Genomic DNA, 16,752 nt, shown 5'->3' with positions numbered 1-16,752 from the left:
CGAGCCGAGCCGAGCCGAGCCGCCCGGCTCCTCCTGCCCTGCCGCGCGGCGGCGGAAGGGCCGGGGCTCCTCCCCCGCCAGGGCCGCTGCTCTCAGGGGGCTCCGGGCGCGGCGAGGAGGGCGGCCAGGCCCGGGAGACGCTGCCTTAAGGGCCGCGGCGGCCCGCGAGGCTCCCCCGGGCTGAGGGAGAGAGGGAGGGAGAGGCCGGGCCGCGGCGCCCCCGCTCCGCCTCAGCGCGCAGACGGAGGCGGGAGAAGCCCCGCGGGCCTCCTCCCGCTCCTCGGCGGGGCTGCCGGCCGGCCGGCCACCCACCCACCTTCTGCTCCTCGGCCGAGGCGGGCTCGGGGCTCTCGGCAGACATGGCGCCGCGGCAGCAGGACGGCGGGGAGAGGGCAGGCGAGGGAGGCGCGACCGCCACTCCTCCGCGCAGCGCAGCGCAGGGCTGCTGCCACCACCTCCCGCACAAGATGGCGGCCGCTCGCACGACGGCGCGCCGGCGGGCCCAGACTTCCTCCGCGCTCTGCCTCCCCCGGCGGCGCAGGCCTCGCTCCGCGCGCCGCGCGGGAGCCGCTTCCGTCTCCGCCCCCCCCGCCGGCGTCACGTCCGCTGCCGGGCATGCTGGGAGGTGCAGTCCGGCGGGCGGTGGGCCTGGCCCCACGGAGCCGGTAACCGGAGCCTGCCCCGGCCCGAGGGGCCCGGCCGGCCCCTCCGAAGGGCGCATGGCCTTCGCTCAAAGCACGAAGTCCCAGCCGCTTGTAGAGACCCGCCCGCAGCGGCGGGGCATGGCCGAGCTCCAGCGGGCAGCCTGGGCGCCGCTCTCAGAGGCCGAGGCTTGCCCCCCCACGGCCCCGGCGCCTCGCTGGCACCCCCCGGCACCCCGGGACCCAGCTCGGTACCCACCACCCACGCGCTGCTCCCGGGGGCTGGCCTGCGCGGCCTCCCTGGCCCGCCGTCAGCGTAAAGGGCAAAGAAAGACCTTTGCTGCTTGGCTAAAACTAGTTCTTTTGGCTACTTTCACCGATCGAAACACCAGGAGCTGAGTCCTCGGCAGCTTTACTTGAGTATCTTTTTTGAATTCCAGACACCAGCTGACAGGATAGGAGGTCTCGGATAGTCCACTGAACCTTCTTAACAGCGTGGTGTCAAGTTCTATAACGTATTTTCTTCCCTCCCCATCTACTTTTCACTGTCTGGTTCTTGGCAGAACAATAACCACCTCCCGTGGACTCTCTTAGACTTCAAGAATGTAAATGAAAGGTTTAAATAGCTCACCGTTAATAAATCTTTAGGGGTCCCTAAATATGGGCATTATGTGAACAATAAGGTATAGCTTTTACTTAATACTCTGTTAAATGAATGTACACTCCCACTTTTCCTATACAAACCCTCTTTTCCTAGCATCTTACACGGCATTCCTGTGATTTTGACCTCCAGCCCCCCCACCAAGGGTGTAGTGCCTGCATTCTGCGTGCCTTCTGGCTGAGAACCAGCACACCCTCTCCACCCTGCATGCAGGTGTGGTGAACCAACTTGACCACAGCTCAGGAAGGATGGGCAAGGACAGGCTTTGTGTGGTTAAGGTCCAGAAGACAGACTGAGACAGGTCAGAAAAGTCTCTCAATCAAAACAGAAGCTGTGAAGTCAATGATTTTGCCACAGTTGATTTTTACTAAAAGCCCCCCAAACCAGCAGTTAGAAGCGTTTTTTTGAGCAACTGAGAGATTCATCCAGAGACCAGGATTGCGTAGTAGTAGCAAGGAACTCGGGGAATGAGCATATCCCTTGTTCAGAAAGGGATACAGCAGGGCAGATTGCACAGGAAAATCATAGAAAGCACTAGCGACTATTTCTTTCCTAATGATAGAAAAAGCAATGATAATGGTGGATGTGCCACATTTGCTTCTAGCAAAACCAAGGAGAAAAGGTCTGAAGGTGTAAAAACCAGAGCAACACACAGAAGAATGATCATAAAAAGAATGAAGTTCATAGATTTGAAAGGAAGAAAAACAACAAAGCAGCGACAGCAGACAAGAATGCAAACTTCAGGAATTTCTTTCAAATCTCTTAGGAAATTAGTGTGAGGCAAAACACAGTTTTGAAGATTCAGCGGTTCCTTGATGAAATTATTTCTTTAAGGGAACAAGTGTAAACTATGCAATGTAGAGGAAGGATGGGAAGTAAATTAAGAACCTCAGGAAAAGCACAAGTTCCTCAATGGCCTCAAATACAAGAAAGCAGCATACAGAAACTAGGTCACTTTTTTACGGATGTGCATCTAAAGCAGATCACGAAGACAAAGGGGCACAGAATCATCACTGAAAATTACTGAACAAACCTTGTGAAGACCAAAGGATTTAATGTTTCTTTTGTTCAATCTGGCATGATCAAGATAGCTAGCGTATCAAACAGTATAACCTCAAACTGGAATAAGGAAAGATCGGTTTATAGGATACTTGAATCAGTTATTTTTTTCCTTATCTGGTACATATTTTCAACTTGGATGACAAATTATCCTTGAGGGTTTAGAGAACTGACTTGAAGCAATCTCCAATTAATTAGCGGTCACCTATATAGGAACCTGTAGAAAATGAACGGGCTTGCAGGAGAACGATAGCTTCGCCATTTTTCTGACTTCAAATAGGAGTAAGGGGAGGACAGAATACAAGCTATATAATTAAGCTGTTGAATCAATAATGACCCAAGAAATCATCTAAAATAAGCACTTAAAAGAAACTGAGTAGCTAGACATGAATTCACAATTAAGAACAAGGGTTTCACGCAATCGCATTTCCTTCAACAAAAAGGAAACAGGCAGTGTGAAGAAGTGGGTGAAGGTGGCTCAAGTTCCAGACGACTTCTGGCATTAATAAGGCTTCTGACACTTCCCCATGCAAATTAGGGAAACTTAACTAGATGAAACTTTAAGTGGTGGATGCAAGTTTTGTTGGAAATGGCTATCAATTGTTCTAACAGCAATGCTGTATTTAGTAGGGTTTCACAAAGGGCTTCCCAGAGCCAATATTGCCCAGTTTCATTGGTGACCCAGATAATGCACTATAAACTTTACTAATAGTAGCAGATTACACTGAGTAAGAGAAGCTACAAGAACCCTAGAAAATAATTGCAATTCAGATTCAAACAGAAGATGAGATACAAAATCTTGGTTCAACAGGTTCAACAATGACACATGCAGGAAAGATACCATACTGGGAACAAGCAGGTAGGACACCTCTGTTATACAGGGTAACAAGATGAATGCAAGTTGACATCTCCTGATACTGAAAAATCAAGTATTATAATGGGATGTATAAAGAGGACTTTAATCCGTAAGACTTATCAGTCAAACCTTCCAGTCTAATTGGTACAGAGAGGCCCTGTCTGGGATGCTGTGTCCAGCTTGAGGCACTTCAAGACAGAAAGCGATGAGCCAGAATGATGAGAGGCACAGAAAATTACATCTATGAGGCAAGGCTGACTGAACAGTCTGGGGTTGTCTTAGATATAGAAAACAAGACCGAGAAAGGAGATACAATAACTAAATTGCCTTCTTTGCTTATAGTGAAAAGGCCAAGTAGTATTTGACTTCAACTGCAGCAAGATTTAGTTGGACATTAGAAATCGCTTTCTTGTGGTAAGTATCGTTTAACACTGGAAGAGATTACTTGGAGCATCCATCACTGGAGGCCCTCATAAACCGCCCAGAAAAATTTCTCAAAAATAAGTCTATATGGTTGAGCCTGTTGAGGAGTAAAGAGAAGCAGCAAATGACTTCTCAAAAATTAGTCTAGTCTCATTTCTTAACCTATGCATAGAAGGTCATGTAGAATTCAGTTTGTATTTTATGAACATTCAGCATTTCTCCAGGTGTGCCCCTAATGGAAAGTGTTAACTCAGATCAAGATGTAAATGGAGAATGACTTAGTTAAATCAAAGTTGTGCATGGATAATCTAAGGTCACTTTCATTCTGAATCCATACAGGGACTAAGTGTAGTTTGACTATTTAAGTCAATACAAATTTATTTCCTAAACATGACTTGTAGTGACCACATACTCAAAATCCACACTTCTTTGCTGTTCAGAACAAATTAATGTATTACTCTGAAGGGAGAAAAGGATGGCTTGAAGAAGTCATTTAAAGTTATCAAGATACAAACATACAAACATTGCATATTGTCAGTGCAAAATAAAAGGTTAATCTACTACAGGTGAATTGTGACTTTTCATTAAAAGTGTATCCTTTTCTCACACTTTTTTTAAATCAAGTACGCAAGCAGATGTGCACCATGACATAAATAAGTATTTTGAGGATACATGCTGTTTGCTTATGACTCAATAGTAGCTACAAAGAAACTAGGACACATTCTCATTATACTAGTCTAGATCCTAGTTCTGTACACAGTACAACTGCAGTTGTATTTGACTCTTCTGCTACAAAAAGAAACCTTTTTCTCAGTTTTACAGGGCACACAAACGACTAGAAACTGCAAACAATCTTTCCCTGTACAGTTTTTTCCAAGTCTCTACAAAACAAATGCTTGCTAACCTTTGAAAACCTAGTGTAACAGAGGGGAAAATACTGCTGAAGTGGGAAACGGACTCAGTAATATCTGAGCTTTGCCCTTTTGTAGCAACAGCCATTTGAATATACAAGAGAGTTGATAAGTATCATCTGGAACGTCTGGTCTCCCTTACTTTCCCTGGCAAACTTCCTGGAGATTTCACGATACACTGACTTCTCCTCTCATCTGAGGGCAGTGCTGAATATACAAGATGTACATTCATTCTTTCTCCAGAGTCTTCATCAGCTAAGCATGTTATACTCCCAAATATGAAGGTCACCTTTCATATTACTGACACTCTGAAAACCTACGGCGATGTAAAGAAAAACATATAAACCAAGGTAAGACAGTTGAGAAACACTGAGATCCTCAGCAAACATTGTAAAGCTTCATTTTCATTATTAAATATATACCTCAAATATAATCAAATGCTTCTAACTTTATTTCTCTCAGTTACACAGTTTAACACTTAGCATAAACTGTTTATCTGACTGTGTTTTGTTTTAGGAATACACATACATAGTGGAAAATATTTATACGCGCAATGTAGCATTTCTAGTAAAATTTCCTGTGGCCACCTAGTGGCCTAAATGGAACTGACCTATTAAAAATATTTAGGATTACATGAAGATCCTCCTTATCTAAAAATAAAACAAAAAGTACAAGTTTCATAGCTTTTGCATATATTTAAGATATAAATACTAATTTGTTTGCAGAGTACATCCTTTAACACAATCTGAGAAATCAAATGGGGGAGGGTGCGAATTTTATGTGAGAAAAACTAGTAACAGAAAGCGAAATTAAAGTGGCCTTTAAGGAAAGCAAGAAATTGAGGGAGCAAAATATGAACCAAACCAATGATCTGAATGCGTAAGTAAATGAACAATCTGCACTATGGTTGCAAGTGTTACTAAATCTGTATGTGAGAAAAAAAAGGAAAAGGGTACCATTAAAGAGAAAAAAGAAGAAAGCTAAATGCTTGCGTAGTATGAAATGTTACGGAAATTCACCTGTTGTCCCCATTTTCAATAACTTAAATGAATATCACTTAAAACATCACACAGATTAAAGACATCTGTATATATTTCAGATTTCAATATTAATGCCAAAAATACATAGTATGATTTTACATAGGATTTATGCTACATTAGAACACTAAAGACAAACATCACTTGAGTATTAAATGAAACATTAAATATTAAATAACTGAAAAATAAAATAAAAAGTGTAAACACTAAACTAACTTGGGAATTTGCTATTGCAACACATCCAATGAAGTGGTTTTAAACAGTACAAAAAGATTAGATTTAAGCATGTTTCCAGTCTACTTGGAATACACAAAGCTCATTCCAGAAACCTTTTAAAAACTGGTCCAGGATCACATAAGAACCTTCTCTCTCGAGCGCTATTTTCATTCCTTTACAGACTTAACTTCATACTGTCATCTCTACCAATCTTTGTTTGTAAGGAGTAATCAACAGTAAAATGAATACTTTAGTTTGCCATTGTTTGCTAGCATCTTGGTGAAAACTGAGGATTTGTTGGAGATTCAGTGTAAGATTTCAGTTCATATGCAGCGCCGCTATCAACTTCCATGGATTTCCGAGAGAATAGGAGCCTTACATCTCTGTGGAGGTAGATCTTTCCAGATTTAGAACTCTGGAACCTGAAAAGATACAAGTATCTGTATTATCTAAAACAAAACATTGATCTTTAAATATTATTGAATTAAATGTGCTCCTTTAAGAGATTAAGGCCTAAAAACATTTGAACATACAAAATTAGCCAGTTAAAATGAAAGGAGAAAGAATAACCTAACAATTTCAATCTACTTTGTTTCCTTCAGCATTTAAAGCTTCTGTTCCTAATTGCCAAGGTAGTGCACAGCTTTGAAAGTGGCATGAAGTATTTGAAGTTCGCACTGCAATTATGCACGTCGGAGATTAAAGTTCTCAGCAATCTAGAAAGGCAAAAAGTGCTCTTCAGTGAGCACTCCTGAAAATGCCCAAAGGGTGGCCTAAGCACACACAAAAGGGAAGGTTCAAATATCAACAAAGGCATATACAGGTATCAAATACATATTTCAGTGCTAGCTATCATACAGACAGATTTCATTGCTCTCTTTATGAACATACCAGCAAGAAGTTTATTACTGCTTTATACCACACACCAAATTTAAGTCCAACTCGAGAAGCAGTAGGCATGGGGATCTCTGCAGGCAGACAGAAGTTTTTTGCACAGAATACAGAGCTACTTCAAAGAGACTATAGTTCACTGGCCCAATCACCAAAGTAAACAGCAGCCAATTCCTGTGCCTATTTATCTTTTATGCTGCAGCTGAACAGCCTAATTCAGGTCCTCCAAACCTGCCAGGAATGTGCCAGTTCCACTTCCTCTGAGATTTAACAACTATATATTGAGAGACGAGATCTGCATTTCAGAGAACTGTATTCTATAGTCTTCATCTGGCAGAGCTTCTTTAATTTCCTTCCCTCGACCAGGAAAGGCCGGAGAGCCTAAGGAGCATTTCTTTATGGCAATTGAACTTAACGTCACTATCGCTACGCCATGGTAAGGGAGAAAAGCTATTGCTACTGTAACAGAAATAGAAACAGAAAGCTATTGCTATTGTAATGACAGAATGATACCATTACAAATGCTGAGAGCAGTGCACACTGTTATTATCACATGTATTACAATTTGCAGAGATTTTTAATAAGCATTCGCACTGAACCCCCTGAAGTGAAAGTAGTATCTCTAGAATAAACCTAGCCATAATCAGACTGAAATTCTGAGAGGTGAGAGAAAGACAACAGAAGATCCATCACAGTTTCATCATCTGGGTCAGGCAGATTGTAGAAAGGGATTCTGTGCCACCATTTCGTTCAGACAGGTGATGCAGAATAGCTTGTAGTCATCCCCACAGCCAGACAAAGGAAAATTCTGCTCTCCTACATACAGCTGTCAAGGGCATTAAATGTGGCAGGGTCCAGCAGAATGCTCCTACTGGCTCCCACAGAGCTTCCATCCATCACTATTTATTTGCTCAGTGCTGTCAGTGTGAAAGCCCTTTACTGGGTAGGCAAAGGGGAGAAGATTCTATCTTAAGAGAAGACTCTGGAGGAGAGCACAAGAAGGAAGAGTGAAAGAGGCGACAGACAAACTGAACACCACAAACAGTTAATTCAGCAGGTAGCTCATAAGACATTTTAAAATGAAAAATTTTATTGAAAGATCTTTTGCAGCAAAAGTATGATTTAAGTTAATTCATATAGAATAGATAGATCTAGTTATCAAAGCACCATCATAAAGTAGAGCTCAATTCCCATTTTACACCTGGATCTATCAGAAAACAATTAGCAAGGTCTATTTTTAAACTTCTCAAGCTTACTATTTTCTATTAGTGAGAATCCTGCAAGACTCCCTTTGCTCAGTAAATAATGCTTCCCCGTAACATGGCTTTTCTGAGCATATTTCACAAAGATTGAAGGAGGATGAGTGGGATACAGCAACAGCATTCAGGAGATTCTTCTCATCTCAGCTTCCATCACCTAACTTTTTCTTTGAGAAATGTTTATCGTAGTAATTGGAATTTAGAAATGTTGCTTTTCATACATGCAAATGCATTGGAATAATCAAGAGACAACCATTACATACACTTTTGTGGGGTGGTGATGGAAGCGGCCAGCATGGGACTGGCTCCAGAGCTGTGGCAGCTCCAGTAGTTTTGTGTAAAGGAATCAAGAAAAACACAACAGAGGTCTCTGACAGATGGTGTCCTAAGAACAGTAACAATAGACAAATACAGGAAGGCTTAAACACACAAATATCAGATAAGCTAGAAAGTCTGGCAGAGGAAAGAAAGTGATAAACATTACTGAAGAAATTAAAAATACAAGCACAAAACCCCTATATCATGTTTTGCAAGTAGAAAAGACTACAAAACACAAGCTATAAAATCTGTAAGTAAAATCATTAGGACAAGGATACAAATTTCTAGATCAGGAAAAATGCTGAGAGATCAGAAAGATCAAAAAGCAACTAGTAAATCAGTAATAGCAGGTATCTTCAGCTTCCACCAATAAACGTATCACATGCCACATTAGGAAAATTAAAAAAAAAAAAAAAGTGTCTCAACACCTTGAGGAATCACTACTTTTGACAACCAGTTTCAAACTTACCCTCCACCTAGCCTTCAGTAACAACCCCTGTTTAGCTGTTAAGCAACAACAGTTGTGCTCCATGTAATTAAAAGAGGCAATATGTCAGTAACTAAAGCTGTTGACCAAACTTTAAAAACTTGAAAAATGCTGAGCTGTGGGCAGGTTAACTGTTTAATTGCCTTTTATAGGGGTGCCAGAATGTGACCTAGAAACCATTGATGGTCGTCACCCTCACAACACTAGGCAGAAACGAGGCGTGAACAGAGCTGGACTCACAGCTCTTTTGCTCATGTAGATTAATTACAATGCAAAAATCATTGCTTCACATGTAACAAAAAATTTATCCCCAAAGCATCTTCAATTACTTAAACTGCATGTGCAACTCTTGATTTTCTTGTAGTGAATAAAGCTCTGCTGTCCGTGCAACCTACGTTTTCTATCTCAATACTGTAGCTGTGGGTACAAATACAGTCTAATGGCATATTGAACAGTATCTCAAACATAAAAACTGCATGCAGAAGCTGCATACACAACAAATCTGACACTTTAAAAGAGTGTTGTAGAAAATCTAGCCGCCAATGTTAAGTTCCAGACCTATGCAAGCATTTTTGCTGAATTACCACTTGAAAAGAAGCTGTCATGATGTGAGTGCTGACAACTGTGATTAAGGCCTTGCTAGCAGATGCGACCACAATACATCTTACTGGTGGTGACTTCATTTGGGTTTTTTGAGCAAAATTTCAACATGTAAGCGTAAGATGCCTGTTTTCAACAACTACTGCAATTAAAACTGAAAGGCTGTTCTAAGCCAACTTGAGTAACAACAACAAAAAAATCTTAATAGTTTAAATTTTTTAGGTTTGTATATAAGTTTTCAGTAAAATGGGTTTGAGGAAACATTGCTGCATTTAAAAATGAAGTTTTAAAACCAACTTACATATGAATTAACATATTACTAAGACTTTTAAGCTCTCCTAATTAAAATCCATCTTTAGTAAAGAAGGCTACAAGATTGACAAGTCTTTTGTAAAATCTGAAGTACTCTGTATAATAAACCACAAAACAGATCAACATAAACTATTGTAATATTTCAAGGACTTTTGCGGTTCTTCCATTATGAGAAAGGACCTGCTGTTTGGGTTAATGTCTGAAGCAAAAAACTTCTGGCAACTCTGCAGCTATTCACTTTCCAAAGTAAGCAGCTGAGCATCGTAATTATCAGTTTGTTTTTCCAGCCAGAAATGGATGCATTTCCAATCGCACATTATAAATCCATGAGCTGATCCCTACCAGAGGTCTGAAAGCTGAGCTAAATTGTACAGGTATTTCAAACTAGTAGCATCAGAACTGCTACATTTCTGTCTCTCAGCAGGTATCAGAAATAGGAAGCTCATGAAAGAAGACTTCTAGCTATAAAAGACGACAGAGAAGAAAGCAGGCTTGCCTTCACATGTAAGTCATTATTGGGTCTGTCTACAACAAATTTACAAACTACATTAAAGCAGAAACTGAAAGGGGACACAAGTCTACTACTCTTCATGCCTGTACACCAGACCCAGCTGGCCACAGATTTTTGCCCACCTCTGCAGCTGACACCTGTCCCCAGCTCCTCTGCATCATATCAACATGACAAGTGAATAGAGCTTTTTATTTGCGCTACACACTCTTTTTCAGAATTTACCCCAGAAGAAAATTTTTAGAAGGCAGTTAAGTTAGACATGGCAAGTTAGTATGGCATGAAAGGACGAATTTCAATCTAGGCTAAAATTCAGAATGAAAACACAATTCAACAGCCTCATCGTGATGCTGTTTTCACACTCCAGTAAACGAACACACATTTTTTTATGACTGTCAACTTTAATTTAACGGGAAAGCTTAACCTGGAATCGCTGCCCTAGACAAAGTTGTGTTTCAAAAGTCTGCTGGGTAGAAATCAATGCCGCTAAATAGGGAAAATATGTACCAGAAGGAATTCTACAAGAAGTTAAACAGAAAACTGTTAAGAGATTTGATTTTGTTCTCCTTGCTCACTTCAGAATGTCAGCCGCTGTTGGGTTTCCAAGCGCTGCAATGAAAGCACTGGATCTGGACGTACGTGGTTTATTTACTACAATAATGCAGGCAAAAGTCCACAAACTGCAGGACAGAGTATATCTATCATTCCTCCTTTGTTTTGAACTGCAGTCTCCAGAATATCCCGAGAGCAGCAGCACAATATCTGGTTTCAGGCAGTGCTTTGTAAATCATTTAAGGAAGATTGTGTGAATATTTCATAAAGTGAAAGGCATTATCAGTGGTACTGCACCATGAAAAAGGTATTTACGTTTTTAGGACTAAAGACTGTATTTTTAGGAGTAACTCAGAATGCTTTTCACATTATAAGCTATTCTGGTGAAGAGGCACATGTGTAGGACACATGGATCCTTAGTTTTGGCTTTTGCCCATGTAACATCCACACTCACTATTTCCCATAACCTCAAAAAAAGTACATTGACCCAGCCAGAACTAAATCTCTCTTGCTAAGAAAAGAATTAAGCTTTACAAGGCTATACAAAATACTTGAATGCCAAGAAAGAGCTTTATATTTTAACTTTATTTCTCCCAAGCAGAATCCAAATTATGTATTAGCTCTTCTTCCTCTACTGTCTAGCTTAAAGACCAAGTTAAAAGCATTCTTTTTTTAAAATAAGTCTGCATAGTGCAATGCTGGCTGGGAAAGAAATCATGAGATAAATTTTGACAGGTACTTGGATTTTGTGGTTTTGTTTGTTTGGTTTTGGGTTGGGTTTTTTGTTTGTTTTGCTGTGTTTTGTTTTTGTTTGGTTTGGTTTTTTTTTTTAACTTTGAGGAGCTTACCTCAGATGTATGAGGTAGCGTAGTAGCCTTTCTTCAGTCTGTTGACTATTTTCTTTATTGAGAGTTCTCTTGATTTCTCGTCTCACAGGAACAGAAAAAGTTCTTTGCCGTAGGAATGTTTGATGATTAGCTGGCATTTCTCTCAAGTCATAGATCACCACAAACATCTTCACCACAGTTTTGTTAGGGTTAAATAAGGTCTGAAAAGACAAACAGTTCAATACAATATTCTTTAAAGATGACAAATTTAAAAACAAACAAACAAAACCAAAAAACCTCCACCTGTCAAAATAGTCACCATCCTCTATGCACTTGTTTCTGTATGGCACCAGAACATTTTCTGTAAAAACATTGTGCAGTTTTTCTGTTTTTCAACACTTCAGCTACTAGCAATTCCCATTTTTAAATATAATACTAAAAACAACCTAATCTGAATGAAACACTACTATATGACTACTGTTACTTTGATAATCTGCATCCCCACTTTTGCTTATTCTTCCTGTCAGCTTTTTGTCTACGCTGTTTTCTAGATACAATATGCTCACAGGAAGCACAGTGGTGGGCTTCGCTTTTAAACCTGAAATTGCCAATGTGTTACCCTGGACTGGGTTCTTAAAAGAAAGAGGCAGATCATTGGTTCTAAGCAATGACTGTGATTTACTTTCTGATTTTATTACAAAAAAATAGGTGGTGTTAAAATTTTACAAAATTTAGAAACAACTGAGTATTTAATCTTAATGCCTTTAGAAGGATTTCAGAATTTGGACTGTAGCCTAATTACTTCTCTGTTACTTCTTCAAAGCCACCATGTCCCCAACTATTCTGAATCTTCAGTAACTGATTTTAAGTCTCTTCACAGCACAGATGGGTTCAAAGGTTGGGAGTCTTTTTTGTCCAATAAATTACACACAGATTTCTACTTTGAACTAGAGTACCTACAGAGATGCACATTTCCACCACTAGCTTCATGCTCATCTCCAATAACCTCATCTCCTCTGCATGACTTTCTTGGTATTAGCGGTTTCAAGGCACCTGTATCTGCTGAGTACGTACCACTTGTATTGTTCCTGAAGGCGGTACCCGATAACCCCTTTTACCAAGGGACTCTAAAGTAATTACACCCTAGAAAAAGACAACACACATTTAGTTCACAGGGAGAGATATAAACAAATCAAAATGTTCTGTTCATGTAATTGTATTTATCTGAAAAACAATCAGTAACGTATAAAAACTAAAAACAGAGTAGGCAACGCATTTAAGATGTGGTTAAAAATCAACAGTAGGGGCCTTACAGATACTTTGGCAGATCATTAAAAGCTGTGCAATAAGGGGTTCACTCTCCTCTTGAAACAAGATCCAAGTAGTTTCCACATCTTCAAACTAGCAGTCAGGGAGCTATGGCGAAAGACAGCTTTCTTTTCCAAACGGCTTGTAAGTTAATATGGAAGATTTGTCTCCTCCTTTCCATTTTCGTATCACCTACAATCGCACCAATAATACTCCAAATCTCACAGAACTCATTTCTGCTTTTCAGAGGCAGCAGATGCACTTAATCTTCCACTCTAATCCAAACTTTAGCAACCACGACATCTGCTTTTGTACCAGCTGTGATCTACAGAGCACCCCAGTGTCCCACAGGGCACCCTAACGCTACTGAGGCCACCCTTAGGGTACTGCCCCAGGGCACGCGTTCGATTGACCTGCAGCGCACAACTGTTGTACCCCACTGCACTGGGCTTCACAAAAAAAAACCCCAAAAAAACCCAACAGCCAAACAAACAACCAAAAAAAAAAAAACCCCAAAAAAACCCAACAGCCAAACAAACAACCAAACAACAACAAAAAAAGACCTCAGAGCAGAGAAACTAGCTATACAAACAGAAACAATGTTTCTGATGAGGGAGGCACTACAGAAATGTTGCATTAATCCTGGGAGACTCAGCCATAATAGCATGTTTAGAGCACTGTGGAAAAGCCTGAAACAATGAAACCCAGCTAGGAAAACAAGCAATGCTACTTTAACCATTTGAGGAACATCAGAATCCCTTCACCTCCTGCAAAATCATGTGAAATAATCTAGAAAGATGAAAGCAAAACAATAGATACTTCTTTGCAGTGGTTAAGAGAAGACATACACAAGTTTAAACTCTATTATTCAAACTTAACTTGCAAAACCATTTCGTTTTCTGAATACTTTTAAAAACAGAAGGTCAGAAATACGGTAAGTGCTATGAATTTAAAATCTAAATATTGGGATAATCAGATGTTCAATGCTTTACTCACATGTTTAAACAGACTATTTACCATATTTTAGACAGACAGACACAAATGAAAACCTTTAAAAATTAGATCTGTCACCCAGGCATTCAGAACATATCTAGCTGTCTGATTCAATGCTAGTATACAAGACATCTTTTGCTTTTTACAAGGAAGCACTTTAGAATCCAAAACGCATGCTGTTATTGTAGAAACATGCAACAGAATTAGCAGACAGATACCGAGAACACAAATACCGTGTCAGTGCGAACATCAGCAAACCATGCAGCTTGAGAGAGCGCCGCGTGTCATGCTAGCTCAGACAATATTTGCTTTAAAAGAAAGGGCTGAATAACTTCTGAGTCTAAGGTTGCCATCAGCAATTGTACGTTGGCCTGCACCTAAGCCACTTGCTGGCAGAGCGGTTAGTTGCCCAGGGCAGCTGCTTGTTGGGACAACAAAATGTATCCCATTAAGTCCAGCTATTGCATCACTCCCTATTTTAAGTTAGATGGATAAAAAGAGATGGGGAGGGGGGTGATCACTCCAGTGTGGAGGGAGACAAATATGTTCAATATCCTAAGATGAGAGCAGTTGGATGGTGGGGCAGAGCAATGGGAAGAAAAGCACTAGTTAGGGAAAGGAAGAAGGGACAGGAGAACTCCATCGTAAGCAGTTGAAAATAACCCAGGTCCCTGCAGATCCCCATTTCCTGAACACTCTACTCACCAACCTTTTGCTCTTCACCTCCACCTATCAGAATTTATTTAAAATAAATCCAGCCACACACTTACCATGTAAGGAGAGGGTGCATTATCATCTGAAACGCTGTAGAATGACACTTCGACTGGCAGAGTCATGTGCGTGGGACAAAAGACTCCACTTGCTCCCACTTCTGCTGTGAAACCCTCCACGATGCCAAGCGGGTCTAAGCGAAAATTCAGGACAGATTCCTGAAAAACAAAACACATACAGTTTAGGTTGGGAACGCCTCAAATAAAATATAGCAAAACTAAGCAGCAAAAAAGGAAACAAGTGTATATAAGAACTTGGGTCTTTCGTAAGGTGACCTGCCAAAAATCAACACTGAGGCAAAATTACAAAGAACAGCAGAATGTTCAGCAAGATGACAGTGGTTTAAGAGAAAGCATCATCCAAATCCAGTCTTCATCCTACTGAAACTGGTGCAAAAGCCCACAGAGAATTTTGTTGCAGCAGGATCTATGTGTGATTTTCCTTGACATATACTATCTGAAAAAAAATAATAATCTAAAATCTGTAACTTTCCTCAACATATTCATTCTATATCTCACAAATATGGAGTATGATACAACCCATTAACACACTAACTGTTAGGTGTTGATAACTGATATGCTACATGAAGTGAAAAGCTGGAGGCTACACTTCAAACACGTTCTGTTTTAACACTGATTTAACACAGCTTTTGTGACATACTAAGTAGACTTAAGAGTGAAAATGTACATCCCTTTTTCTAGGTATATACATTATAAACATGAGCAATTACAGCTCATTTAAGTCAACAGAGCACCTCCCAACTTGACCATAGCGGGAAATAAAGGTTATAAGCAACTCATTGTATCTGAATCTCTGAGAGAGAAGATGTCTGGGGCATAAAATATGTGCCTTTACAGCTGGAAATGAAAACAAAGTTTATTCAATTTAATTATGAACTTTTACATTGTAATCAGGCTGGAATTATTCACAGTAATGTGCTTTTAAAAGCAGTACAGAAGAATACTAAAAATACCACAAGAATTCTAGAGAATATGCAATACCTCAAAGTTTCCCAGAAGGCTAAGACTTGTTACAGGTGGGGCACTAGAACTTAGAAATGGTTTCCCATGGCTCTCTGGATCACTGTCTCTGTTTATACATTGTTGTGGGCTATTGAAAAAAAAAGACAGAATAAATATAAAGGATAAACACATTTGCTTTTGTCTTCTGGGTATAAACAGCTCTAGAAAGAATAAATTACTTACTGTATTACAAAATGTTGTCCTAAAGAAGTAACAGTTGAACATTGCCTGTTAATACTTTAGCAAAACATTTTCCAGTTAACTGAAAAAATACCTTCACAAGGTTTACATTACAAGGGATAAAGACAATAAAAATTTAGGTTGTTCATTAACTCCGTTAGCAGGAACCAAATTATCAGATTATTTTCTCTTGTATGCAGATATTTTTGCCTCATATCCTGAAGTTTCTAACAGCAAACTACCATACTAAAAGCTGTTTATGTTACGTGTATTAATGTGTAAAAGGTCATGGTCGATCCCTTTTAAAAGATAAGTTCTCTGAACAAGTTAAGGCAAAATGTTTAACCCGTTCAACACTAAAACCAAAACATAACACAAAAATAACACTGATTTGAAGAAGACTTAACAATTACTATCTTTTCTGTCTGAAAATTCAAGTGTATCTTACAGCATACCTACCCCTACACAGGACAGAGCTCGTCCCGGCAGCAGCTCTCGTACCATGGTTATGTCCTAGAGCTGTGCTAACCCGGAGATCCCTGGGGTAACTCGGCTGCCAAGCCGTATTTCAAAGTAAGGATTCTTTTGAAAGGCACCCATTTTTTATCTTTGCTAACACGCTTTGTTGTTGCATACAGGTACGTATATACATTACGTCTCCCCAAAAATTCTTAATTTTGGGGGGTAAATAAAACATACCTTCTTGCAGACAGACATTTTAAATGCAACAGTGATGAATCCAGATCAAAGCACCCAGACTGTGTTTTTCTTTGAGGAACCTCAAGAGGGAAAGAAGATGTTAATTTGAAAACGGCACCTCTAGTAAGGACAATTTTGCCAAGTAAGCACGTTTGCCAAGAATTTTCATGACATTACAAAATTATAAAAACAGAGCAGAAGAGAGTAATTCCTATACATTC

At 40.2% G+C, this 16,752-nt stretch overlaps 2 protein-coding genes across 15 annotated transcripts in view; both read right to left on the bottom strand.

Moving 5' to 3' along the window:
- Positions 1-578, bottom strand: part of ARPP19 (cAMP-regulated phosphoprotein, 19kDa) — a 12,307-nt gene extending 11,729 nt beyond the window's left edge. The window contains exon 1 of the mRNA XM_010571831.1: positions 317-578. Coding sequence (XP_010570133.1) covers positions 317-361 — 45 coding nt within the window. The 5' untranslated portion in view covers positions 362-578. The remainder of the gene's footprint in view (positions 1-316) is intronic.
- Positions 579-4,979: 4,401 nt separating this feature from the next.
- The window catches only part of FAM214A (family with sequence similarity 214, member A), a 49,361-nt gene continuing 37,588 nt past the window's right edge, over positions 4,980-16,752 (bottom strand). For 12 of the 14 annotated variants that reach the window (XM_010571819.1, XM_010571820.1, XM_010571823.1 and 9 more), the window contains 6 exons: positions 16,532-16,611; positions 15,632-15,740; positions 14,630-14,788; positions 12,633-12,701; positions 11,580-11,779; positions 4,980-6,226 (listed from right to left, as the gene is read on the bottom strand). In XM_010571819.1, coding sequence (XP_010570121.1) covers positions 6,073-6,226; positions 11,580-11,779; positions 12,633-12,701; positions 14,630-14,788; positions 15,632-15,740; positions 16,532-16,611 — 771 coding nt within the window. In that variant the 3' untranslated portion in view covers positions 4,980-6,072. Of the gene's footprint in view, positions 6,227-11,579; positions 11,780-12,518; positions 12,702-14,629; positions 14,789-15,631; positions 15,741-16,531; positions 16,612-16,752 lie in introns of those variants that run through there. The other 2 variants (XR_774633.1, XM_010571826.1) reach the window with 2 other exon arrangements.

The sequence above is a fragment of the Haliaeetus leucocephalus genome, unplaced genomic scaffold, assembly GCF_000737465.1.
Source record: "Haliaeetus leucocephalus isolate CR32 unplaced genomic scaffold, Haliaeetus_leucocephalus-4.0 Scaffold339, whole genome shotgun sequence".
Classification (NCBI taxonomy): domain Eukaryota; kingdom Metazoa; phylum Chordata; class Aves; order Accipitriformes; family Accipitridae; genus Haliaeetus; species Haliaeetus leucocephalus.
This window is presented reverse-complemented; position numbering and strand designations above follow the sequence as displayed.